Source organism: Dreissena polymorpha, chromosome 12 (assembly GCF_020536995.1).
Source record: "Dreissena polymorpha isolate Duluth1 chromosome 12, UMN_Dpol_1.0, whole genome shotgun sequence".
NCBI lineage: Eukaryota > Metazoa > Mollusca > Bivalvia > Myida > Dreissenidae > Dreissena > Dreissena polymorpha.
In genome coordinates, this window is record NC_068366.1 from 5745249 (window position 1) to 5773229 (window position 27981).

Sequence of the window (27981 nt, forward strand, 5' to 3'; positions counted from 1 at the left end):
AAGAAACACACAAAAACCATTACAACACCAATGCATTTATTTTCGATTGGGGTTCTGTAACCCAAAAGTGACTAAATCCCACGTTCTTTTATTTCAACTATGTTTCTTACAGAGTCGAGTTCTCGTCATACACCAGCAGTCCATTTTTGCAAAAAAAAAATTTGTTTAAATGCATACACAATGATGCACATAAGAAGCATCTTTAAACAACTTTGGCAAAATGACAATGGGCTTCTCAGTAAATTTCAAATTATAGTTAAACAATATAGAATAATAGTAAAACTTTGTCATTCACTGGCAGTCATATTGAATATGGATTATCCAAAGAAACTTGTGTGGCATAACTGTGTAATCCGGCCTTTGGTTTAAATAAAAAAAATGTTCATTAATATATAGAAGGAATACACGCGTCTTCTGTTTGGTCTTTTATTTTTATGTATGGAAACACATTTTCCTATGTTAACTCTGCATGTCCAGACATGTGTATTGTTTTGTTATTTATCCCAAACAATTCATTAAATTTCTTTGCACGTTAAGAACATTTGCTTAAAGGTATTTCTGTCCTTTTGAGCAATCTACCGTCATTCGGCTAGTTGCACCCATAATAACTGAAAATATTCTCAGCACGCTTAGTAAATCTGACTGGATTTCAGCATTTACTGCTTATATCAGCAAACTAAGTTATGCAATCTAGAAAAAGACCGAGTTTGTTTCCACATTACTTTAACCTGCTGTTTTCATCAATTTTAGATATGGTTTTCCAGACAGTATACTGCAGCAATCTAAACGATCGTGCTCCTTAAAATGTTCTTCTGTCTGCAATATTTTAAAACGTCCCTCGTTCCAAAATCGACGAGTTGTCTATTTTGTATACTGCTGATATATTATGCTGTTTTAAAAACTGAATAATTTCTAAACGTTTTTTCTTAAACGCGAGAGTGCCTGCCTTCAACAGCATCTGTTATAAAGTGTTTTCTCTATTTTCTATTCTGCCTGTTCTGACCGGTTGTGCGTTTCCGAAATAAAATGGCGGCCTCCGCAAATATTCGAGTTGTCGCTGAAACTTTTATGAATGTTAATAAAGTTATGATAAAAAACGGTAAGAAGATTCCAAAAGGGGCCATCACAATTATTTATAAAGCCTCAAACAATGAAATTAAGCGGTTAAAATCAAGTGACAACGGAATCGTGAAGGATATTTCTGTTTCTGAAGGCGATTGTGTGCAAGAAGGGTAAATATAGGTTACAGACCACTATCATGTACTGTACCACTTTACCTCTTAACAAAGATCTATCAATTAACAAAGATTCATGTTATCACGAGTTCCTGTTTATTATTGTGGATCCAAATAATTCAGTCACGAGACAAACCAGGTCAACAAAAATGGTCAATATCTGCATTTTTGTTCTGAGCAGTCATTCACGCATCGATTGATTTGTACAAAAAGCAATAAATAAAAATGCACCCACACTTTTCCCCCAAAAATATATACAGGAATTTACACAATCATCGTTTCCTCCGGTCTTGTTTATTATCTAGTCTTGTTTATAGTCTTAGGACTTTTAACTATCAAACTCTTCTCACTTTACTTTTTTCTCATTCTTACTTTATCTTCTCACCACCCGTCGCATAATTGTCAAGCTTGACGGCAGCGACGTACGATGTACATGTAGATGTAGGTGCTTTTGCATATTTGCATATTGTGTGTTTTTCTTAAAAATGATTTTATTTTCAGGTTTGTATTGTATGCTAGGGAAGGATGCTCCCACCCGACTGTGATGAAGGACATGTGTGCAGATTGTGGGGCCAATCTCAGAGTGTATGGCATCTAAGTTAGCCCCGTTCTTGGAAGACGGGGCTTAATTCATGTGCTTAAAGTGTTGTCCCAGATAAGGGACACGTGTTTTACGAAAGTTGAGTCCAAATGTGCCGTAATTACTCGGCCTTAACTTGGAAACGACGAATAAATTTATTGTAGACGTACCTGTAAACTTAAACATGTATTAATTTTCTATACAATTATCTTATTTTTTGTAGCTATTGTATTTAAACCATTTTTTATTACAATGTTTGTATTATTTGGCATGTACAGTAGCACACTGCTACCGAGGTGTTGAGCGGTGGTGTCCTGATAAGAATGGAAATTGTCTGCATTTACCTACTAGGCTAAAGTAGTACACGCCGTGGGTATTAGCTAACTCGGTGGAACGCCAAGCGTTTTAGCGAGTACACCTTTTTTGGGGGAAAACTCGTGGACTGTACTGTATAAGCTGCATTTTGATCAAAGAAATACATACTAAAAGAATGGCTCACTTAAATCAATTGATATAAAATGGACTGAAAGCATGTTTTCTTTTTAATCCCATGTGTAGATGTTATCCCATGCATATGAATTCCATGCATACCAACCTAATAAACCTTGCCACTTCTTGTTGACTTGATAAAGGAAACATCTTCTGAAGGTTAATGTTATTGTTGTTGAAGGGAGAACTCAATGTCAGGTGACAGAAAGGAGCAGGTCAGTGCCTCCGTTGCCATGGTGCACAGCATTCCTGAGCTGGTCGTCAGTGAACAGGTAACACCACCTTCACTGTAGTGCTTACACTGGCACAAACATGACAATGAATTTACTATGAGCTGTTCAAACAGACTTCTTAACAAATATCCCCTTGGCTCAAACTTTTCGTTAGCCATCTTTTTCAGTGAGTAAGTAACAATTAGCCTGACTTAATTATTGAGGAGGTAACATTTACTTAATAAAAACGTTGTCCTGACTCAAACTCAGCTGACTCTATTATTGAGGAGGTAACATTTACTTCCTAACAGAGTTGTACTGACTCAAACTCGGCAGACTCTATCATTGATGAGGTAACATTAACTTCATAACAGAGTTGTCCTGGCTCAAACTTGTCTTTTGCCAAATTGACCAGTCTTTGTCAATCATCGTTTCCTAATACTAGTAGCTAAAAGTTCTCATAGTTTACTGTTTAGATTATAACTATCAGTATAAGTTTGAATGTGTGAAAGAAGAGTTTATAAGTTTCCTTATATAGCTATAGTATAATATTGTGAACACTCTAGAAGTGTTATTTTTTTTAACCAATCTTTATGTAACGTTCTCAGATCATTTGTTCCAAATATATCTTGACCTATTTCGAAAACGGCTTCAAAAACATCACAACAGTTGCTCAGAGCAGTTCAGTGTCCCAGAAGTCTTAGTTGAGCCACCTTGAGCATTAGACCCTCTTGTTCATGTCAGTATCTGACTTAATCTGTGGTATGCTGTTTTCAGCAAGCGAAGGAGATTGGGAAGGCTGATGAAGAGCGGCTCGTAAAGACCAGGAAGCTAGTTCTGCTCGTGGACCTCGATCAAGCCCTTGTGCACACCACAAACAACAACATTCCACCAAATCTCAAGGTACTTCTCATGAGCTATCTAATTAATTATTCAAATTCTTGCAATGATTGGGTGGGATTTTGCCATAGAGGTCACTATTTTAATACCTTGTAGTGAATGGTTTGTTTTTTACATTCTTCCATATACAATTCTTTGTATTTACCAGTACCAGTGCTCAATTTACAAAACTATGTATATCGAGTTTACTACTTTAACATTTCACCAAATTAAATTAGTAACAAAAAATGTGAGTGACGGCTATTTTAAGTTCTCAGTAAAATCATCTAGTAATCAATTATTTATATGATAATGGGGTAAAACTCAATGTATGTTGCTCTGCCGTTGTAACAGTGGCCTAGTGGTGTGACATCTTGTGGGTCCATATGTCAATGGATTGAATGCTGCTGAGACAAGGGCCCGTATTTACCAACCTTTTCTTAGACTTGAGTATAAAGAACAGACTTAGAACCAAGAAAATCTGTTAAGCACTTAAATATATACAGGCTTTAAATTTTGCTTATATCATAAATAAATTGTTCAGAATGAAAAATTGTGTCATAAAAAGTATTAAATGTAGTGTCATATTGAACTTTATTACAGTATGAGAACGAAACAGTTTTGTTTGTTAGGCTTAAGTCTAAGAGTGGGTTGGTGAATACGGACCCTGAACTGTATCAACTGAAAATCTACACAAAATAAACGTCACAATTAGACTGTTAACACTTCTTGTATCTTGTATGACCTTTCTGTTCTGCAGGATGTAGAGCATTTCCAACTCCCTCACGGCAACAGGATGCTGTGGTACCACACAAGGCTGCGGCCCGGCACCAAAGAGTTCCTGAAGAGAATATCTAAGCTGTACGAACTTCACATCTGCACGTTTGGCGTGAGACTGTACGTGCACACGATCGCCATGATTCTTGACCCCAGTCGGAGTCTGTTCTCCCATCGTATTTTGTCCAGGGACGAGAGCAAACCGCCAATTTGAAGTGAGTAAATGTACGGATATCGTCGCGGGAAATCAAATGGAATATATTGTTCCTCACAAAAATAAAAAAGAGCATTTAATATGTTGTTAAATCTATGTTACCAGACCACACCAAGCGTTGAAATTTGGCTATTGCTATAAGGAACACTGATTGTGTTTGTGTTAACTTATTTACTAAATATTTCGTTGATTTTGAGTGTTTATGGGGCTTTAAGGATTTGTGAACAAGTTTTTACTCTTGTTGTTTATGTTATTAACAAATCGTTTTAAGGAGTGGTTTCACTAAACTTTTAAGAATGCAGAGGATTTCCTAAAGGAGGGGGAAATTTGAGTTTATTTTTACCAACCGTATAAAAATCTTTGTTAATGTTTGCTAAAAAAAGAACGGTCATTTGTCCTTCCTCCCAGGTCGAAATAAACCCCCTTGTTCCAAGTTAATTGAAAAATATGGTAATGTATGTGAATACCAAGTAAGATTTAAATATACAGCTCTAGAATTATTTATTTATGTTCTCTGTATGGGCTTGAAATGACTTGGTTAATTGGCTCATTCTGCCTATTACCCTATATGTTCATGGCTGTAGGCTTGTGACTTTTTATGCCCCTTCTTCGAAGAAGAGGGGGTATATTGTTTTTGGCCTATCTGTCATTGTATGACGGTGTTTGTCTGTCTGTCTGTCTGTCTGTCTGTCTGTCCCAAATCTTAAACCTTGGTCATAACTTTTGCCACTTGATATTTGGCATGCATGTGTATATCATAGAGCTGCACATTTTGAGTGGTAAAATGTCAAGGTTAAGGTCATCCTTCAAGGTCAAAGGTCAAATATATGGGTCAAAATCGCGCAAAAGGGGGCATAGTGTTTGACAAACACAACACTTGTTGATTGATAAGTTTTCAGTTCAGCTTCACATGTTCTCTTCCTAAAAACTGATTAATATCCAAAATAAGAAGAGATCAAACATGCATATGAATTTACAGTAGAGCATTATACATGCTGAGCATAATTTTTTTTTGGCTTCTGATATATTGTTTTACTTGTTTACTTATGATTTCGTGTTATCTCATCGGTATTGCAGATATTAGAAACAATAATGTCAGTTATACGTTTTATGTATTTTGAGGCGTAAAAAGGATTTCATAACATATACATTCTCCTTAATACATTGCCTGTCATTGTCTCCATATTAAATTTGTAAGGCCAGTTGATTTGATTGTCAGTTACGTAACAACAATCTGTTTCTTCGGTTTTTGTTCTCAAAAATGGCACAATAGCAGAATTGGTTGTTGGCGTGCACAACAATTGGTTTTGTAGCATCTTTGATTTCTTATGTAACAAGAAAGAGACAAATGTGAGATATTTAAGATCAATTTCAAAGTATATTTATTGATTGTTTGTTTTCACTTTGAACATGTGTCTTCTGTATGTCCTATATTTATGTGATTTACATGAAGTTAATGTTTAATTAACGATTATTGGGAGAGCAAAATATGTATATATATATACACTATCGGAATAACCAAATAAGCATTTTAAAGCCTACTTGTATAGCAGAATAATTAGCAAGAAGGCAGTGTCATCCGTATTTTATATCGTGGAGTAAACGGTGTACAAAACACGTTTCTTGAAGAGACAGAAGTCAGAATCACTCCATGTCGTTCATCTTTTTCGCTGCCTTCTGTTCAAGCGTTAGTTATTGTTTTCTGCGCTTTATTGCTGATATTATTTGTACAACATCCTTGATGCATACTTCTTCAGTATTTAATTAATAAAATGTGCTATTTTTGATAACCAATGCGCCAATTGTCTAAATAATAAAAACGTGCCACGATATTGATGTAGAGTATATTTGTTTACACAGAAACAAGTAAAAATATACTAGTACATTTTTTAATTTGCATTTTTTTGGTAACAATTGAATCAAAATTGATATTTAATTGCAACAACTCATTCAATGCTGTTCTTTTGATTTTATACTTTAAACATGTTTTTGATTTTGGTATTTTCCGTAAATCATGTGAAAACACTTCATTATGAAATTGGTAATTTACCAACGGTTTTGAACAATCCGTCATCACATTTTTTCGTTCAAACGGTTTCGACTTTGAATGCAAACTGGTAATACACATAATTCGCATAAACATTTTTTTAAACACTGAAATACGATTAATTAATTGTTGCCTGACTACTGAGTGTTGCATGCATTTGAAATTTCGTTTGCAGACAAACAGAAATAATGTGTAACTGGATTATCTCAGTGAAAACAATTATATTATATACCTAAGAAAGGATTCATAAAAACACGGAACACTCAATAAATACATTATATGGGTCGTTACCTTTGGTTTGTGTGCGGTTTTTGTTAAGCATCTAAAGTTGAATTTCATCGTCATCTTGTTCTTAAGTCCAAATAAAAACTTTTCAGCAGATCACATGGTTAATTGATATATTTTCTTGAAACCTGTTTAGACAAAAAACAAAAACAGCATGTTGATTTTTCAGTGAAATGTACATGTAAACCTAACAGAGAATCAATTTAAGCAAAAAGAGTTTGTGTATTTCCAAGTGTGTGAGGTCCTTCCGCGCACCCCTAAATTATGGTTAAGAAATTTTCATTTAATGTGAGGCTATATTGTGTGATGCCCCAGAGTGGGTAATATTTAAATAATCAGAAAAGTCTTGTGATTTTTTTATTAAAATGTATTCCATTAATATAACTTACAAGTATCAAACAATAATACAAATTCAACAACAAAAGAAGATGTTCTTCCTTGCAAAATTGATTAAACAGATCCAGAATAGTTATATTAAAATGTTAAAAACTGAAAATGTTAAATATTCAGTATTTAAATGGTTTAAGCTGTACTGCAAGACAGTGTTGAAGAGGCATAAACATAAACGCTCACACTCAGCAAGACTTTTCAACAAATGCTTTATGTACCACTTGCTTAAGTGAGGAAAACAATTGCTTCATGGTGTGATTTGAAAACATCACATTGCAAGAAGCTCAGAGTCTTTACAAAAACTCTTATTAGTTTTCATAGATCCTGAGAAGATTATAACCATTTTTAAAGCTCTCTTGACTTTATAAAGGAGGGCATCGCCTGTAAGGTGGAAAAATGACACCTTTAACTTGTAACGTTTATCATCATCTTTTTGGTTGCAAAACTGGTACACTATGGACCACTCTTTTTACCAAGCCAGTCACACGTTTGAGGCTTATTATCCTGCCATGGTTACCTTTCTGAAATGGTTTCCTAGGTTCACTTGTCATGCATAAAACCCAATATCAGAGTTTAACTGATCAGACATCTAATATTGTGTCCAGGGACAATAAAACCCAATTGGACCTATTTCATTCCAACAAATTCACTCAATAACACAAGTTGTTTCATTTCATTATAAAACAGTTTCTGATTTCACTCGTCACACATTTTACACAGACTCCGATTCCATCAATTGTACAGTCTGACCTAGTTCCAGACTGCATTCATCATAATTCTGAAATATCATTCAATTTCACCTGTGACACATATGATCTTGTTTCCAACTGCATTCGTTCCCAGTTCAACTTCTGTCATCCTGCCTTAATTCATAATTTTACAAATACTGCACCTGACTAGATTCAGTATTCACACATCACCCAAACATGACACCTTGACCCACTTTCCACGCTTCATTCGTCACTACTGGAACTACTTAAGGAGTCACTGGACATAATCTCCACCTCGTTCACGTCCTTGTGACTCTTGAACTCTGACCCCTGGTTGCCATGGAGATGGGAACTCATGGTAGACATCTGATCATCGCCGTGACCCTGCCAGGTCAGCGACCCAAGGTGGGAACTGTGGTGTTGGCAGAGAGATTTCTAGAAATTACAATGCATTAATACTACTTGGCCTGTATTCACCAACCCATTCTTAGACTTAAGAATGAAGAATAGACCTCGAACCAAGAAAAAAAAGTCCAGAGTTTGAACATTTACATGCTTCCACTGGTGATTATGTCATTAATAAAATATTCTACATGAAGAATGATGTACCAGGGTAGATATGGGTGACTCACACCAAGTGTGACTCAAAAGTACAGCAATTTTTTAATATTCTGATTTGAAGTATATTCTTTATTCTTAGACATAAGTCTCAGAATTGTTTGGTGAATACCGGCCCGGGTTAGTTAAAGTGTGTATGTCACAAATTGTTGCGGTTAAAGGATGTTGTAACGTAGTTGATAGGGTGTCAGTCTAGCAGAGGTCCTTTGCTTGATACCCACAGTGGGTGCCTTCTTTAGATCTCTCCAGAGATGCCAAATAATGGTTCTACCAGGAACCAAACTCGATGGCATATTAATAAGCATTAGGTTTTGATGCAATATAGCTAAAATGCAGGCCTTTTTCTGCCTATCTTACCATTCCCCATGCCAAATATGCATATTTTTTTCCCAATTCTCAAAAAAAATCCCCCCCCCAAAAAAAAAAACAACAACAAAACATTTATTTAATAAATTGGAAGAAGTTTCCTTTGACTTATGATTATTACACTCTATATATTAATTTTTTAAACAACTTACAAAATATATAACCATAATTTATATGATTTTTATCCAAAATGGCTGGAAAAACCCCTGCCCAAATAATGCTTTTGTCGATGAAAATTCTTCCCAATTTGGAAGATTTCCCGACTCAAAAAAAACCCATTTTGCTAGGTACTTTTCCCCAAATAAACAGAAAAAGGCCTGAAATGAATAGGTTTAAAACCGTTTGTTACACTGAAGATTTCTAAAAACAAGATAACATTAAACTGGTCAGAATCTTTGTTTGTTCAGCGTTTTTTTCCCCAATTGGGAAAGCTACCTGTACCCCTACAATTGGGAATTATTCGCGTCGTGAAATCTTCAAATTGGGAAAAAAACGAGTCGCGAAATCAATGAATTGGGTAAAATGATGAATTTGGAATCTTTTAAATGCATCATATCTATCATTAGGGGCTATATTCTGCATCAAAAAGCATTTTAAGCTCTAGGTTTTACCAGAAAAAATACTAGTGATGATATTTTGACAATCATATCATGTCATGTGAAAATTGTGTTATTGCCACTTTAGTAGAAATGTGCTGGTCAATGGATTTTTTTGTCCCATTCTTCGAAGAAGAGGGGGTACATTGTTTTTGGCTGTCTGTCTGTCTGTCGGTCATTCTGGATGTCTGTCCAAAACTTTAACCTTGGTTAAAGTTTGGTCATAGTTTTTGCAATATTGAAGATATCATCTTCATATTTGGCATGCATGTGCGTCTCATGAAGCGGCACATTTTGAGTGGTGAAAGGTCATGGTCATCCTTCAAGGTCAAGGGTAAAAAAACACAATCCAGGGGGAGTAATAATCTTAAAAGGGAGATAATTTCTAAACTTGCCAAATAATAAATAGAAATGTTATTTCAAAGCGGCCCAATAGGGGTCATTGTGTTTCTGACAAACACATCTCTTGTTTTATCTTCTAGTGATAGGCATTATCACTGAGGTTGCATAAAAAATAATATTCATAATTTTGTATAAGCCTTTGAAATCTCACAAGCGCTGGGCAGTCATTTTATGTGTGAACATTTTCAGTGATATCAATTAAAGATTTAAAATAAAAATAATAATAAATTATCAAATTATATGTTTAATTCCAAACAGGTGATAATCAGATCAAAGTCAAACATGTCTCTCCTCACAGTGACACAGGCACAAAATTATACTTAACTCAAAGCAACCTCTCAAACTCTATTGCAAGCGTCGGTACAGTCTGATCTTCTTTCTTTAATCATTTCCGGTAGTATTCGGCGTTATGACTTATGATGATGTCAAATTAAGATTTGATTTGATGAAGTTAATGATAAAAATTAGTGTTTAGAAAGTTTATTTATGTAAGAAAGACTGGTCTTTAGAATGGAATTATTTCACTGGAAAATCGGAAAAATCAATCACTCGTCACGATTATGTAAACCAGTCACATTTTACACGATGGTTAGAGTTGTGCCCTTTTGAAAAGGTTTGTTTACTTTCTATGCGACCATTTCCGGCAAAAATAAAGGACCAAAAAATGAAAGGCTCGATGATTTCAAAAGATATTTCCAGCGAAAATAAAAGGCACTGGCGATTGGGAATGGCATCTAGGATCGTTGGGAACAGTAGATATGAAGATTTCTTTTTTTTTTCCTTCTGTGGACGGGTCCGATTAACAGAACCATTCCCAATGACCTACAGACCCGTTTCCAAAATGAACCGGACCCGTCCCAATTTTCGGAATTTTTTTTTAAACCTCTATTATGAAATTTTGAGTCAATTGAATCAGCAGATCTCCTAATGCACATCTTTTATTTAGCAATTTAAAAGGGTAAAATAATGTGTAACATAGTCCTATGGGATGACAATGCATACACAACTTCAAGAACACCGATGCAGTTTTCATTTCTGTATTAAACTGTGTTCACAAAGTATTCCTATCAATAAGAAACATTCATTAGTTTTAAGTTCGTAAAATATTCAAGTCCAATAATCAGACATACAGGCCTGCCCCGTAATTCACAACTTAAGCAGTCCAATGTATATCCTAGCTGAATACGAGCTGAACTGATGAAGTACATAAAATATGACCCTCTTTATATCTAAAAAGCAGAAACCAACGTTGCAAGTAAATAATACATATGTGACCCACAACATATGTATAATATCATGATATAAGTATTATCATATGATAACATACAAATTGTCATGAAGTTGAAACTTATTCACCCAACTAATGTCAATTTCCCAATGGCTTTAACCGGTGGTTGCAACACTTCATCCTTGAATCTATTTCGGTTATTTAATCCGAGTGGAAACCTAAACATTTGTGACTCCTTTTATCATGAGCAACTTTGTAATGTTTCATAAACTATTCACTCATTTATAAAGGACCCATAATTTTGATGTTTATACAAAACCTTAACGGCTTGGTTGAGCGAATTTGATATTGTTCCATTTGCCACTGATATACATCTGTTGAGTCTAGCATCTGTTTAACTTTTGTTATCCGAAACTATACCACTTATTTCAAATTCTTATCATAGATATTTGACCTGTTACGATACAAATACAACTAATGAAACACAATCTGTGTTCCGATATAGCATGTACGTTGTAGTTGTTTGTGCAAGACTGTGAATAAAAGTTTATGTTGCTTTCCTGTGTCATTTAAGCTGACAAAAGTTAAACAAAAATACCATTCTTCAATTGGTACAATTCACAACTTGATTTTTCCCGATTGGGAGATTTCCCGACTTGTTTTTTTCCCCAATTTGGTTATTTCACGACGCAAAAAATTCCCAATGGCATGGGTACCGGACCCGTTCCCAATTGGGTGAAAACAATCATTTGATTTGGAAAGGTCCGGTGCTAAAATTAAGAAGCCTCCGTTAGGCTTTGGGAAAGGTACCGTTCCCCGGTACTAGTTAAAGAAGGAAAAAAACCGCTGATGAAAACAATGTGAATGTCCAAGTTGGAGTTAAACTCATGTCTAATTTACTTTCTAGCTAACCAGCATGAATACAGCCGTTACCTGTGGGACCTGGGTTTCTTTTGGTTGCCATGGGTTCCCCATAAGAGCCGTGAGACTGCACAGCAGGCACGTTGTTGGGCATGTCACTCATCTTAGCCAGCCAGCCCCCTCTCATCTCGTAGTCAGTCGGGTATGGCCGTCTCGGGTCACCTGAAACATAAAATGTATTACAATTAAAACGTTGAAAGAAATCATATGTCTAAATACAAAATTCCTCATTTTTTTAAGCTTTAGCATCAACCCATATCAACTGCTTCAGTAAGTATTGACCTAGGCTTACTCAGATTCTCAGTTGAGCATTATATGCTGGTCACATAGTTGTTCGTACTGGTCATGAGAAAAATGAAGTTCATTAGTCTAATATCTGAGTAAATAGCTAAGTAAAACAATATCAAAATGTTCCAAAATGGGCCTGTGAACATACTCATGGCATAATTTAGCTTTCGTCTTTATTAACATATGAGCCTTGCTATGGGAAAACTAAATGCATGTGCATAAAGTGTCATCACAGATAAGCCTGAGCATTCAGCACAGGCTAATCTTGGGCAACACTTTATGCCTACACTGGATTTTTGGTGATAAGAGAATTTTTTTTCAATACCATAAAAGCTGAAGGTGAACCCAACAACACACAATGGTGATTGCATTTAACTGTGCTTTTAATTAAGTGAGTTATTTGTCAGGTTAAGTCTCTCATTTAAGTCTTTCTGGCAAAGACACATTTCCATTTCAGGCCATTTTTACATTTATGGACGTGTTGTCGCAGCGGATAACGGTAACCTGAATCATTGTGCCAGTAGTCCAAACTGTTTTCACGAAAAACGATGAATAACAGTCTTGCATGCAGGGTGCTCGGAGGAAACCCTACTTTCAAATTTTGGTTACCCTAACCCAAACTAGGGTTCCTTCTTGTTTCGAAGCACAGCGTAAGGGCAAATAAGTACAAGAAACATACTAGTACACATTTTAATTTCCAATATTCAATTCAGTTGCCATTTAAAGGGGTGTACCTTGATTCGTCCCATCACTAATTCGCCCTATACTGGCTCGCCCCGCCTATTATTCAGTTCGCCCCACCAGGTTTTCACATCGTCTATCTGCGATAACAGTTCGCCCCCTACATTAAATAATAGTGCCTTATATATTTACGACATTGATGAGAAGGTGTGAAAATACTAGTGCCTCGTTATCTTGAATGATTAACATTCGTATGTAACGTTACATATCTTGGAGTAAGAACGTGATAAGATCTTCCTGATTTAATGGATAATCAAATTAACGCAGGAAGCGTTGGCCTTTTATAACGGGGTTGGTTTCGAGGTGTTCTTTTATAACCTTTTCATACATTGTTTTATGTTGAATTGAAGATATAGTGGTTAAAATTATATGATAAGCGGATAATCCACGGACGCTAAATGAGAATTATATTATATATGTCCCTGGACAATCCTACTTAAAAAAATGTTCAAGAAAACAAATCCAATTATCAAGTCCCATTGGCAATAAGGTCGTTTAACGCCGTGTTCTATGAGACTTTCGTCATTAGAAAAAAAAACTTTTTTTAAATAAAAAAAGTCCGATTGCTATGGACATTGACACGTTATATATATATATATATATATATATATATATATATATATATATATATATATATATATTTGCATTGACACAAAGAAAACTGTTTATTTGTGGGCTGTATATTGATATATTAAGTCCATCCTAAGTAGATAGCCCCTGAGGAGCTGTCTGATCAGGTTGGACATGATTTGAAAAAAACGACTCAATGCGTCACTTGGGCAGAATGATTTAACTATTGCGATACATGTACAAGCAAGCATGAACAAACAACTCGATGCGTATATTCATCAGTGTACAAATATATGTGGCCGAAGCTGGGAAAATCAGTCCTGTGTTCAAGAAATCACATTTTGACTTTTTGGCAATTTTGGATTCTCTGAACATTGTAGTTCACAAAAATGATATAGATTTTTATTTATCACATTCAAAACTAATTTTATGACCTTCCAAAGTGACCAACCCTACATTTTACCGCCACTTAAAGTTATCATTTAATACAAAAAAACAATGAAAACATTCAAACAACAAGCACATTGTTTAATTAAAACAATAATCTTTCCTTTAGTCAAATACATAATTATAGTGCAATAAACTGACAACAGCATTATGGACATTTAAAATGTACCATGTGTGTTGCTATGGTAACCGATCTACATGTTAATAATCACCAGAGCACACAATCATGCCTTTTATAAATCTATGAATTGTATTTTCAATCAAGTGTTTGTTTAAAGGCAAACACAACATTAATTTCACTGTTTTGTAACTAGTTAAACAATAACAATCAATAATTCGTGTGTTCCATGAACAATTTCCTTTTTTTAGTCAGTTACATGTGTATTTATGTATAATGTAACCTCAAACACAACAGAATGGAAAAACACAGCATTGACAAGAGTTGGTTGAAAGTACACTTGGATACTAAATGTTTCAGTAAATGAAATAATCATTATTTATCATTATTTCTGATAGAGAAAAATAGACAAAATAAACAATAACTTAAAAATATTATTTTTTTGTTACTAGGGAAACAATGCAGCAAACAAACCAAAAATATAGGATTTTCATTGTAAAACATAAATAAATACAATATTCACACTGATTTTTTTCAAGTTTTTCGGAAAGGCAGATTGTGTCCATAAGGTGACAACAATTGCATGGTTACATGAAAAAAATGATTTTTGTTTTGAAAATATGAGATATAGAAAACTTGAAAACAAGCTTGTGCAATTAGAACAACAAACGTTTGCATTGAACATTTCAAAACCTGTATCAACTGACACATTTAGCAATCGTATACATGTTTTAGCTTTCCTAGGAATAGAGGTTTTTTGCATTGTTTGGGGGAAAATATATCACCCAATACATTGGCCAAAATAAACATTGATACATGATGTATGTAATTGTTGTGGCACCATCAGAGAAGATCAGATGCGCATCTTAATGCATCTTCTTTTTTTTTTTGGGTGGGGGGGCACAGTCTGTTTTTTTGTTGCTCACCAGTAGCGCTTTTCGGACATGTCAAGTTTTTGGTTCATCTATGCGACAGAATTCACGAATGTTTTAAATAAATACCACTGATTGTCCAGATAAAGCCCTTTCGCAAACATTTCTTATTGCAGGTTGTCACAGCTCACATTAACATTCACTTTCCAGACCTTCCTGAGAGTGATTCTGACTACTGGTGAGTCACTAAATTCCCTGCATTCCACAACACCGGTATGCTCCGCTGACACATGGAAATTGATAAAATTTGGTGACATTTTTTATGTGGTGAAAAAATGTCGTAAGGTAATCCTTCCCGTCTTAGATAACAACAGGATTGGAAGAGTCCCCCACAAGCTGGGGGATGTTGTGGCCCGTCCTTGACGATAACCCCACAGAAGCAGCGACACCAGACAATATTTCTGCGTTGAAGTTTCTGTATCAAGATTACCATTTAATTAAGAAACAATTGCAAAATACAGTTTTCCTATTATCAAATTACTATTTTGTTGTTGTTGTTGTAATAGAAAACTACAAAGTTTAAAGGATGATTTTGCATGGGATTTTGTTTGCCATATCAAAAATTTCATACCAATAAAACAGCTGAAACTATTAAAATGAATATTTATTTTCCTGTTACAAGACATAAAGTACCTACACACTATTTTTAATTGATTTATCTTTTATTATTTTTATATTTTATTACATGGCAGAACTATACAACTGGATAGACCTATGGAAATGCAAACAATGTTTATCAAGAAGGATCATGCAGGTCACATTCACCATACTGTGGTAAGGAATTTACCTCTTCTTTGACTTCCAGATGCCAAAGTGCCAGTCTGGTGTAAACTTTGTATGTCTTATCAACATAAAGCTTAGTGTGATGATTTTGTGTAAACCTGAAATGTTAAAAAATAATTATTAAAAAAGGTCAGGCTACAATTTAGAATATGTATTTTGTAGTAATTGACTGACTTAAAAATGTTGACTCATTTCAATATATTATTTTAAGAGAATTTTCCTTTTGGGATTGATACCAGAGTAATTTTTTTAAACATATTTACTACATATCAACATGCTTTACCCCTTTGCAATTGCATTACTGCAAACAAATATTTTAACAACAGGTTTAGCTAAATTAATTTCTCAACATTAAAAAGAGCTATCAGAAACACAATAACTAAGGGCTTGTTATTACCTACCTACAAGAACTCTCCACAGAAGGTATCAGATGATGTAACACTGGCAGCTCCAAAATGTGGGCAGAATCCCAACAAAGGCACTGACAGTTACAAGTTTATTGAGTGGATTTATAATAAATATACGAGCGTTAAAAATGATCTGTAACTGACCGTCCTGAAAATATTCAAATTATCAATACGCTTATTTAATAATAAGGTTACAAATTATAGATGGTTACCGTGGTAACCATACTCAATAATTATACATACACATCAAACTCATATTCATCTTTAAAACATAACGGTATGCTGTGTGGTGGTTCCAATCAACATATTAACATACAAATGGCATATTAAGATAACATTTATTATCTTAAAACATAGGTATCCTGAAAACAACACAGTGACAATAACAATAGTGTATATACATCGTTACTTTGACAAACTGCACATCTTACTTAAGGAGTATAAGCTACTCTCGACCTGGTCTCTCTCAGCCTTGGGGGAGGGTTAGCACTGTGACTGCTGTAATATTAATATTTCAAGGTGAAAGTGATGTGCAACAACCAATGTAAAAGTTATTGACAGCCCTAGAGTTTTATCAAAAAGGAAAGAAGAAAATAGAAGCGAGTTGGGCCATAAATGCAGGAAATACACAGGGACAGATACCTTTAAACAAAGATGACCATACCTGGCACAAAAATGTTATAAAACATGCAAGATTCCAATTGATATTTGAACCTTCAATCTCAAAACGTAAAACCAAGTATTATAAACCGGAACTTCTGCGTGTCTAACTAGTCACAACCGATACACCACCTTACATACAAGAAATTGGTTACAAAACACTAATTTTATAGACCTGTTACAATGACTATGTTGTTTTTATTTTAGCCGCAACAGTTGTCACACTGAAAGTGAGCATGCTGTTCGCCAAGACCGTATGTGTTGAGGTAGTAGTGAACCTGGCTGACCACAGCATTTGCACCTTTACCATGTGACTGGCCTTCGTCTGCGAGGTAAAACACCTGCTTTCCTGTGAAACAGAAGACTAATAAATAAACTGTAATAACTTACTAGAGATACCCAAATAGTTTGTTTTTTCCAATTAATTAATAGGTGGTTTGAAACATTTAGATAATGCATGGTTATTGTCTTATCATAAAAGATTGATATTAGACGAGAATGATATCCTCCAGACCACACACGCACACAAACACGCACACACACACACACAACAATAAAAAGTAAATAATCAATTGGTAGTTGATTACATTTAGACTGATTCAGTTTGTGGGTAGCAATGATATTAAATTAATTCAAATACCAGATCCTTCACAGCTGATTCCATACACCTCACACTTCCTCGGGGTCTTGAAAAATAACTTCCCAACCTGTAGAATATCAAATTATTGGTTATTTATCTACATAACACTTTTTTTTATTATAATAATTATTAATTAAATTTGTGTTTAAACATATTAAAAAGTCAACCTTAAATTTGTTTTGTTTATAAGCTTCTGCCACATGAAGTTCAGACTTTTCAATAAACACAGTATCTGATGTTTTTTAGACAGCTTCTACATCAATATCAATATCAGACTCATCATGGTTTGACTCAAGGTCATTTTCATAATCATCTATCACATCAAACAAATCTTGAGTAGCGGGGTGAGAAGTTTGAATATAAAGTTCATTTACATTCGATAAATCATTTAAATTTAAAAACGAAGTGTCCTGGTCTTGTGAAATTTCACATGGAATAGTGTTGGTGTTAATAAATTGAGACATGATATTTTAAAGTCAAATTTAAATCTTCCACCATTTCATGTAAACAATTCAGTTGCTATCGTACAGTTTACTTCCGGGTCAAACTTGCGAGTCGCGAAAATTAATCACAAAGCCAAAATACACACTTACCTATTTTAAGCATGTGAAAATATCATTTCCGAACCTTCTTCGATTCAAGACATCCATTAGTACAAGATGTCATTTTGATTTCCAGCGTTTAATAGCCATTGAAAACGAACACTACGAGACAGGTTGCGCTACCTGTAAACTGCTCAAACGAAACAGTGTCTTTCAAGGGGAATAATTTGAATAAATAAGCGGATTACAAACCACCAATTGTGCCAGTGTTTAAAGGACATATTAATGCTATAATGTGGACATTTTCAAAGCATGTCATAAATTATGAGCCGAGAAATTGTTTGAAAAAGACGAAATATCCAGCGCATTTTCGTACAAGAATTTTATCTCGCGATTTCCCGACATAAACATCAGCGTACACAAGACTGATTTTCGCTGACGACGTCACATATTAAAAAAAAAAATGAAAACATAAGATGATATAATTCATACATATATTTACTAAGACTGGATATTACACGTGCAAGTCATCGAACTTGTTGCACCGATCTTCATTGGTCATTTATTTACTGGTCGAAATCAGCGAACGAACAACGACTATTTGAAGTCACTGAATTGGTCCCACTGTGGAGGAAACGTCGGACAGCAGTTCTGCTGCCGACATCTCACCCTCGTTATACAAGTCCCAGAGCCGGAGGTACCACTCGTTCTTTTGTTTAAACTTCAATTTCTCCCGGCGGTACATCGAACCCTCCGCCACCATGACCCGCGTGAGGGTAAACTTGTTGGCGTCGGCATTCAAGAAGGGAATCAGCTCGTAGAAGGGTGGGGTCGTCTCTCGGGCATGCGAGTTCATGCGACGATGCCACCCTTCACAGTCGTTGCTCGTGCGCGTGTCGCGTCGGAACCCGTTCCACGTGACGGGTTGGAACGTCGTGGAGTTCACCCACTGATCGAAAATGTATTTCCGCAGCTGCAGAAGCCGCTCATCAGTCAAGCTGCCGAAACATGAGTGGAGGACCGGCTCTATTTCCTCCACCGGCACGAATGGCAGCGACATCAGCTCGCGGACGATCTTGTGGATTTCTCCGTGAGGCTTCCTATTGTAGTCAGACTAAAACAAAAAATCAACGGACTATTCAATAGCCTATTAAAATCCTACGAGAGGGGTCTTTTAAAATCAGTGTCCCTACTTTTACTTCCAGCAAACTGCATACCGGTAATACACGTTCAAGTATTGGACTTCTCACTCTATGATTGAGTATTTAATGGTTGAGAGTACGGTATTGGAATGTGATTAAAATATGAATAATGGATTCCTCTGTACAAATGTCATGGCTTTAAGTATTTTCCTTTTAAAAAGTTTATACCTGTAAACCGAGACTTCGGGCTTTATTCCAAACAGCCTGTCCCATGTGAAAGTTGCAGCTTCTTATTGCCACTGTCGGCATAGCTTGCCGGAAACCGGACCAGATTGCTTTCTCGAAGTCCGCAACCATTATTGTTACTGCCGGAGTTTTTGTCATCAGGTTGAGAATTGTCTTGAATGCCTGCAAGAGTGATCAGAAGGAATTTCAAATATGATACATTGATGGGTAAACACAATGTTTGGAATATTCGTCACCAGGGCTGAATGAGTTAATGTGGCAATTTACAAAACTTGACTAAAATGTGAAATTTTAATATTAAGCAACCTTGAGATTTTTTCGCCAAACGATCTGGGCGATACGATACCCAACTTACCAGGGCATAGTATTTGGTCATTCTCCTCGTCATTAGGACGAACACCAGAGGGACCTGCTTGACACTGGTTTCGTCAGCGCTGCACAGGAAGGCATGTATCGTAAATAGCTGGGCAAACGGGTCCTTGACAATCTTAAAGTACAGAACAAGAATATCGTAAATCATGTTTTTCTATTGGTAATTGTCTGCTTGTGCCCAAAGACAAAAATTTGTTCTAAATGAATATTCAATTGAAAAAAAATGCCAGTGCGATTCTTATTTCGTCAGTGATTTGTTTCAACCGGGCAAAAATATAGTTACCAGTGTGAAAATCATGCAGATGTTAAGTCTGTCGTGATTAATAAAGTACACTTTCAGTCTTCTCGCTGATATTATATTTATAATTTCAATACACGCCACTTTTCTTTTTCTCAATTAACATAAAATAGTGAAATTACATATAGGATTATGTCAATTGTTTGATGGTCATTAAAAACAGCATTTTAAAGAAAAATGATATTAAGAAAAACTTACCTTAACTGTTCCATCGACGTACCATGTTGGAACATCGGCCATATAGTTGATGGCCTCGTTCTTGCCAAAGACGAGCATTCTTTGCCCGTCCTTGGTTAAGTGTGCTTTAAGGAAACCCTCTGGACGGAAGTTAGTGGCCAGCTGTAAAGTAAATGATAAGCTTTTTGTACAAAATCGTTAAGTGTTAAACAAGAATAGCATGACATACATTATATGAAGTAAGAATGCCCCCTTTTGAATTAACAAACGTACCTTGAAGTGGACATCGTTTCGATATGGCTCCTTTGGTCGCTGTTGACTTCTTGCTCGGGACACGAGCCGCGTCAGATTGTGCAGTTTGGTTCTGCTGGTTGGCGGTAGGTTAGCATCTCCCAAGCTGAACAAAACATCTTCAGCTATACTGCCGCAAGAGCGAAAGACATTTTTTACAGCTTCGCTCTTGGCCTGAAATCAAAATTAAGAGTCGACCCTTTTCAACAAGAAATTATACACACTTAAAATGCATTGTTGAACATTGATGCCGATGACACTCCTAGATCATACAGTACAGTTTTATTTACCTTGGCAAATATACGCTTTGCCGTCGCCACTCCCTGTTCGCTTTCGTGACCATGAGATACACCCCCAAAGACGAATACACCTTCAGGCTTCTTCACAGTAGCCTTGCAGTACACCGTTTTGTTTCTGACAGAGCACTGCCACTCTCCAATTCTCTGCAACAGTATACAAAGTTAGGATAAATAAAGATAAATAAAGAAATGATTTTAAAAAGTCTTTGCACAATTACGTATACGTATTTATCTAAATGTCGTAGAGAGTAAATGCTATTTCTTATTAATATGTCCATTATACAAAGATATAAGAAAAACATATTAAAAGTCATTATCAAGCATGACCAACATTAAATAAGTTTGATATGTTAATGATATACAATGCGAACTGTTATGCATAGTTTTCATAATTATTACCTTATTTTCATAATTATTATGATCCATGTCTTTACACGTGTATATTATTCATTTGACTAAAAAGCAATTTTATGCTTAAGAGCTTATAAATGTTGTTGTTGTTGTTGTTGTATAAAACTTTCTGCAACAGTTTGTGTGTTTGTATCTACATTAAAGTAGTCTACCCGTAAATATCGATGGTTATTAAGCTGGCTACTGATGCCTTGATCTATTTCAAAATTGCGCATTATGGGTGGACTACCTTAAGCCGAGATATATAGCGAAGAGTAAAAGCAATAATAGTATGTCGTTAGTCCCATTTTTAATGTCCAAATACAAAGCATCCTTCGAAAGGAAGCATAACCAGAAGCGTTCCGCATTGTTACTGTACCTTCAATGTGTATGTGTATCCGACATCGTCGACAAGCAAGTCCTTGCATATCTTCGTTGCCTTCTGCAACACCTCGAAAGTTGTCGGCACCTTCTTTGCCAGAGTAGGTTCTTTTTGCCTCGGCGCAGGGATCGGCTTAGACTGCCTCGGCGCAGGGATCGGCTTAGACTGCCTCGGCGCAGGGATCGGCTTAGACTGCCTCAGTGCAGGGATCGGTCTAGATGGTTGGCGCCCATTGATTTTGTCATCGAGAGATCTGAAGAAAAACATACTAAAAATAAATGTAGTAATATGTCCGGTAGACCTAAGTAAACGTCATTTGTTTTGTCTGTCACATTTGACTAGAATTTTTTTTATATTGCACTTACAACTTTTCCATGCAATCATCGATTGGCTGAGTCGGCGATGCGGAGATGGGCGTCGTCGGTGGAGATTTTACCGGCGTCGACCGAGATGCGGAAATGGACGTCGTCGGGGGAGATTTTACCGGCGTCGACGGAGATGCGGAAATGGACGTCGTCCGTGTAGATTTTATCGGCGTCGACGATGATGCGGAGATGGACGTCGCCGGTGGAGATTTTACCGGCGTAGACGGCGATGCGGAGATGGACGTTGCCGGTGGAGATGTGCATTCCGGACAGGTGAACCGAATATCCATCTGCTCCCGAACAGCCACCATATACTCTGCCGCAGTTATCCCTAAAATGTTTCAATTTCATATTACATGTATATAGTGCTTTACATGCAAATATAAAGTTTCCTCACATTCCACTTGTCAATTTAATAAGTTGCATTACTTTACACAAGCAATATCAATTTAGCCTGCATTAAGCAAATTTAATGAAAACCACTTACCTGTAGCACTGGACTTGTGCGTAAGACGGCAACATGCAACGCAGGCAATTCCATGTTGCCGGCGTCGGATGTCACGGGAACACGCTACACACACATTCATTGGATAAATACTTAGAAATTAATTTTCAAGTTGCATGTAATATATTCAAATTATCACAGTATGAAAAATGTTTTAATGGCTTGATATAACATAAATCGTTAGCTAGTGAATTAGTTTTAACATATAATTCAACAGTACATGCATATTTATACACCTTCTTAAAGTAGACAACATAAAAATGAATCTGATTGGCGTTTACAAATTTGCCAATTGCAAACTCGCTTTCTTGTCTGATAAGAGGCATACTAATTAAATGCATTACATGTATTTGACAATTCCGTCAATTCTATTTTCATTGCATATGAGCGGAAGAATCCTGCAGAGACTGGGGCATATGTTATACACGTGTCACTGATAAATCCATAAATACCATAAACCTGCAAAGTATCTCCCGGGGTTGTAGCCAAATTCCTGTTCGTGTTATCAAGGCGTATGTGAATGTTTTACAAATACTTACGTAATCTGGAAATCTGTTATTGTGTGGCTTAATTAGCATATTTCGGAAAACAATAGAAAAATATATTCAATAGTAAATGTATTTGTAAAAGTTAGTTTTCTGTATCTTCATTTGAGTTTAAAAAATGTCGTTGTATTTTACTAAAAAATTGTTTTAAAATATCAAACTTAATAACAATTTATTCGTGGAAATTTCTACGCTAATTAAAATAGTCAACACGTTATAAATTTAATTTAAAGTATGATATGGTTTCTTGCAATGCTTACATTCATCTAGTCACACAATTCAAATGTAACTTTAAGACTATACAACCACCATTTTAATCACAACTTTAGCAATTAAAGGGGAGGTTCTACTAATGTTGTTAAAACTTGTTATCCAACCCTTTTGCTTGTATATTCACATGTGACATTTGTAACTTGTGCACTTCAACACCGTTATTTCGAACACCGATTAACCGAAATCACTGTTAAATCGAAGTATTTCTTGGGTCCCGATTGTGTTTCTTCTTTGTTTAATGTAAAATTTCATGGTAAAACCGAACTTCGTTAAACCGAAGTAGTAGTTCATTCGAGTTGATTCTGTCGGTCCCAATACTATAATTCGCACCTAATTATCAATCATTAATCCGATGTTAAAACTGCAGACACCAATTAAAACCAGCTGCTAATTGAGCGTAATTTCGCACGTTTGTTGTCTGCGCGTGGCGTGTTAATTTTTGTAATGTCGTCAAAAGCCGATAATTTCTTATTTGTGTATTTGTGCATTCTTTAATCACAAACAAACGTGTCAAGTTAGGTCTGAGTAAATGTTGTCAAATGAAACGCACCATATATAAACTCTACGTTTTTAAGATGATATCATTACAAAATGTATGATACGAAAATGTCGACGCCGAAACTATTTTCCCAACCGTATGTCGAGAAATCAGGAGAAGGGCCCGGTACCAAAACCGGGAGGATATCCGGATTGGCAGTTTATAAAAAAGGGGGTGAAGCGGTGTCATAGACAAAAACGAGGAAGTCGAGAAGGGAGCGAAGTCAAAGCTTCAAATAGCAGATAAATTTTTTAGTAAAACAATTATTTGCAGTAGCGTGCAACAAAACAACGTTAATTTTACAACTTTTTTTTACAGAAACATAGAAGTCTTCTGTCAAGTATTTATTTCGAAATATCGTTTTTAAAGGTCCCGAAAACTTCGGAATAATAATGTTAAAATGTATATGTAATTGTATTCTGGAAATGGACACCTAAACACACATAAATTGACCCCTCGCCAGCTGTCAATCAAACTTCATAATAATCAATCATATTTCGTTTATTGCGGCCATATGGTCCGACAACAAAGATAGCGGAGTAATGGAATAAGCGTTTTATGAAAACACAACTTAGTGGGCGGAGCGATCGCGTACTGGTCAGTTCAGAATGGGGCGATCTAATAGGGATCGGGGGCGATAATAAATATTGGACGGGGCGGATCGGTGGGCGGGTCGGTATTTTCAGCATGGGGCGATAGTGTGTCGGGGCGAATCGTCTGGCACCCATTTAAAGTTAGACCTAATAATAGCTTATAAGCCGTGTTTTTGTAAACTTTGGATATCATGTCTTTCATCATCATCATCATCATCAAATGGCCCCTCATTGTCATATGTATCATGGCAAATCGTGCATACCACAGTTTTTTTTTTCTACTTCAAGACCAAATTTTTGCCGAATCATCTTCAAATTGCAGATTTCGTATTTCTTTCTGGTAAGACCTTAGTGTTTCTAACAGCTCTGCATTAGTTTTTTTTGGTGCGGGCTCTTAAACACCCTTGAGGTATCTCCACATTTTTGTTTAAATTATCAAATTTATAACCGAATTTTGTTTTTGCTGTGGGGTAGTGAAATCGTTTTAGTAATCGACCATTAGTTACTTCCCTTTGCCTAATCGGAATACTTCGAGCATTGGCCACAAAGTAACTGGTCTGAGATATGAAAACTACACTACTTACCGTTTCGGAAGTTCTTCTTATAAACAAAGCAAGAAATAAAAGATAATAACGCTGATTTAAATGGTCAATCAATACAAAGTGGTTCTTTAAATTTAGGGTTCCCGGAGGATCACCCAGCTTGAAAGAACTGGTGAACCTCGTCAAAATCTGGTGTCCTCGGGTTCCCGGGACACCGTTAGTGTCGAGGCCTGGCATGGGATATTTTTTGCATACCGATTGCAGAGTACACATACAGCTGTTCTACACTGCACTGTACTATAATTTACTATACTTTGTCCGAAAGCCATCATTGTCCGAACAAGGCAGACAATAACAAAGCTTTACTTAGACTTACATATACAAACAACATATCTCCCAGTAAGCAAAACAAAAGTATGACATTAAGTTTATTTGTACGTTTGCTTCCTTATTATACCTTGTTTCTATTTCAACATCCTCAATAAATGTCAAAAGTCGCTGCTTTGTGCTACCGGTTGATGCACCCGCCATTGTTGTTGTTGTTGTAGTTGTAAAATTCCCCCGTTGACTTTGCGGAGTACCCAAGGTGTAGAGCTGTAGTTCTGCCCTTGGTAGTTTGAGGTTGGCGGCCTCTGTTAGTGTCTGATGCTGTCGCACAGAATGAATCCTCACAACGAATCACATAATTATATACGCTCGCGATAAAACATGCCTATGTACGTTGTATTAGGTAGCCGGATGTAAAAATGAGTGTCCATCACGATACAATGTACGAAAAACCGGTACACCGACTTAAACGTTAATACGGAATGGCACAATTAAAAGATATGTACAGAAATCGTCGCCAAGTGTGTGTCCGTTAAGTACAGTATAAAGAAAAAGGCGATCTTTGTTTAAAAGCATAGTAGTGGCTAACGCATATGAGGTAAAAATTCAAGCGTATACATTAAAATATAAAATCGCGGGTAGCGACAGATAATTAATTATGCGTTAGCATTACCCTTAAAGTGATTATGACCCCTTTGCTAGTTCACGACACCGAAGGAGTTGGATACACCGAATGTACTCTCTGGACAGCATCTCTATGGATTGTATTTCCTTCTCTGAGGGAATTTTTATTAAAACATAATTTTAAAAAACTTACACGCTGTTTTCCAGACAAGCGCCTGTCAGTTATAATCGAGCACGATTGTAAACAGTATCAAGGTGAAGTTGAAAGTTGAAGTTAAAGGAAGGTGCCCGCTGTTGAAACTTGGATGTGTGCTGTCAAGGATCAGCTGTGCGTAGCTATCTGCATTATTCACAAGCTCCAGCGGATCTTCTCTCCCGTGGAGGCGCAGGCACTCAAGGAGACGGGCTTTGCATTTGTCTCTCACAGCATCGGAAGTGGGGCACTTGGCTATACACTGCACTCTGCATTCAGGTTCTGTGTAACAAAGTGTGCAAGTTGGATTTACAGCGTATGGATTGAAAACAGCTCTATTAGCTTGTAGGGTGTAGGTTCCAGTCAGCAGCTTTGCTTTGGTTTCTGCTCTTAGGATGTCAATTTTGTTTTGCCTCACATAGGTGTACAGGTTTTTCCAACAGAGAGAGCCTCTGTATGAATGTACCTTAAGGAAGATTTATCTTGGATTTCTTCTCGCCAGGTCGCAATGGTATGCTGTTCCACAGCACTATTAAGTTTGGCCTTCCACACCTATTAGCCAGGCGGGCTGTCGAGGAGTTGGTACGCTGTCGGTAGATTATATGTATGGAGTAGTTTGCAAATACTAGAGAAGAAACTATGATCTGTTGGCAATTTCATGGCCAGTTGTCTCTCAGCCACCTTGTATTCAACTGTCCCTGTCCATTTTGGATGTAGTGATTTGTGACCTAGTCAAATTTAACAACAACAAAAAGTGTTCGACTAAACAGCAACATACTTTTTAAATAAAATGAACAACAAATTCGAAGCGTAAGAACTTTTTGATATAAAAGCCATAGGTTTAACCAAATTATTATTTTTGTTCGCCTTTTACTCCCGTTCGATTGCTCTTGGTCGATTTATTCTAACGTTCTCATATCTCACTGTATTTCGGAACAAATAATTCGGATTTTAATTTCAGTCTCAAAGGAGAGGACAGCAGTGGATCCGGGGAAGAAGAAATTGAAAGACAAGAACCAGAATCACCACCAAGACCTCCCCATTAATAGAAATACTGTCAAATATTTCTTATTATCACTTGATAAAGAATCTTTGGCAAACAGGTTTTGCACGTTAAGGACTGTCTAGACATGTTTACAATTTTAGAACTATGTAGAGCGTTCAGTTGCAGCGAACGTTTGCCAATGATTGTTCATTTCCAATTCAGTCTTATTTAACTATAAGTTCGGCGCGAACCTTTCAAGATGGCGGCTCCCACAGAATTGATTGCGATTTTGATGGAGAAATCGCTTAAAACACAGAAAGTACTTAACCAACACAATGCGCTGTGGTTATAATTCAATTCATTTTATATACTACCAAAAAAAAAAGAAAAATACCGAAGTTACACTGAAGTTACGCTGAACAACAACAACAACTTACTCATCCGCCATCTTGGTTTTGTTAGCGAACTAAAGCGAACTACCTCCCGAGACGGGTCGCGATGGGTCGCTTCTGTTCGCGGCTAACCGAGCGTTCAATAGCGAACAGTCGCGAACGTTTGCTTCGGTTCTTGAACATTCGCTGTAACTGAACGCACTAATGTTCTCTGCAAATGTATTTGTGGTGGTCATAAATTCCCTTAGTGGAGCTTAAGCAGAAATTATTTATGACATCACATGCTATGCTTAAATGCAAACAGCTTGAAAAATAGTGTTTAATAAATAAATATATCATTTTTAGCTTGACTATTTACAAAAATAGCTATACTGCTTACACAAATCTCAACACCTCATCATCTGCATTATGCGAAGGTAAACTAC

General features: G+C 36.3%; 2 protein-coding genes across 18 annotated transcripts in view; one reads left to right on the plus strand and one right to left on the minus strand.

Annotated features, from left to right (window-relative positions):
- Window positions 1-18286, minus strand: part of LOC127852864 (uncharacterized) — a 78176-nt gene extending 59890 nt beyond the window's left edge. For 3 of the 16 annotated variants that reach the window (XR_008036314.1, XR_008036310.1, XR_008036300.1), the window contains exons 1-3: window positions 18129-18276; window positions 17536-17602; window positions 17071-17244 (exon numbers count right to left, since the gene is read on the minus strand). Coding sequence is in view for 1 of the 16 variants with exons in the window: in XM_052386880.1 (XP_052242840.1) it covers window positions 11962-12076 (115 nt within the window). In the remaining 15 variants the exon portion in view is untranslated. The other 13 variants (XR_008036312.1, XR_008036309.1, XR_008036316.1 and 10 more) reach the window with 12 other exon arrangements.
- On the plus strand, window positions 1761-27900 carry LOC127852860 (RNA polymerase II subunit A C-terminal domain phosphatase-like). Of its 2 annotated transcripts, XM_052386872.1 has the most exons (6): window positions 1761-1820; window positions 2486-2576; window positions 3294-3419; window positions 4156-4387; window positions 17103-17227; window positions 27141-27900. In XM_052386872.1, exons 1-4 carry the CDS (start codon window positions 1780-1782, stop codon window positions 4384-4386), a joined length of 489 nt encoding a protein of 162 aa, XP_052242832.1. In that variant the 5' UTR covers window positions 1761-1779; the 3' UTR covers window position 4387; window positions 17103-17227; window positions 27141-27900. The 2 variants fall into 2 exon arrangements, with proteins under 2 accessions (XP_052242832.1, XP_052242831.1); XM_052386871.1 differs by lacking the exons at window positions 17103-17227; window positions 27141-27900 and adding an exon at window positions 15196-15358 and having other exon boundaries at window positions 1765-1820.
- Window positions 27901-27981: the final 81 nt, after the last annotated feature.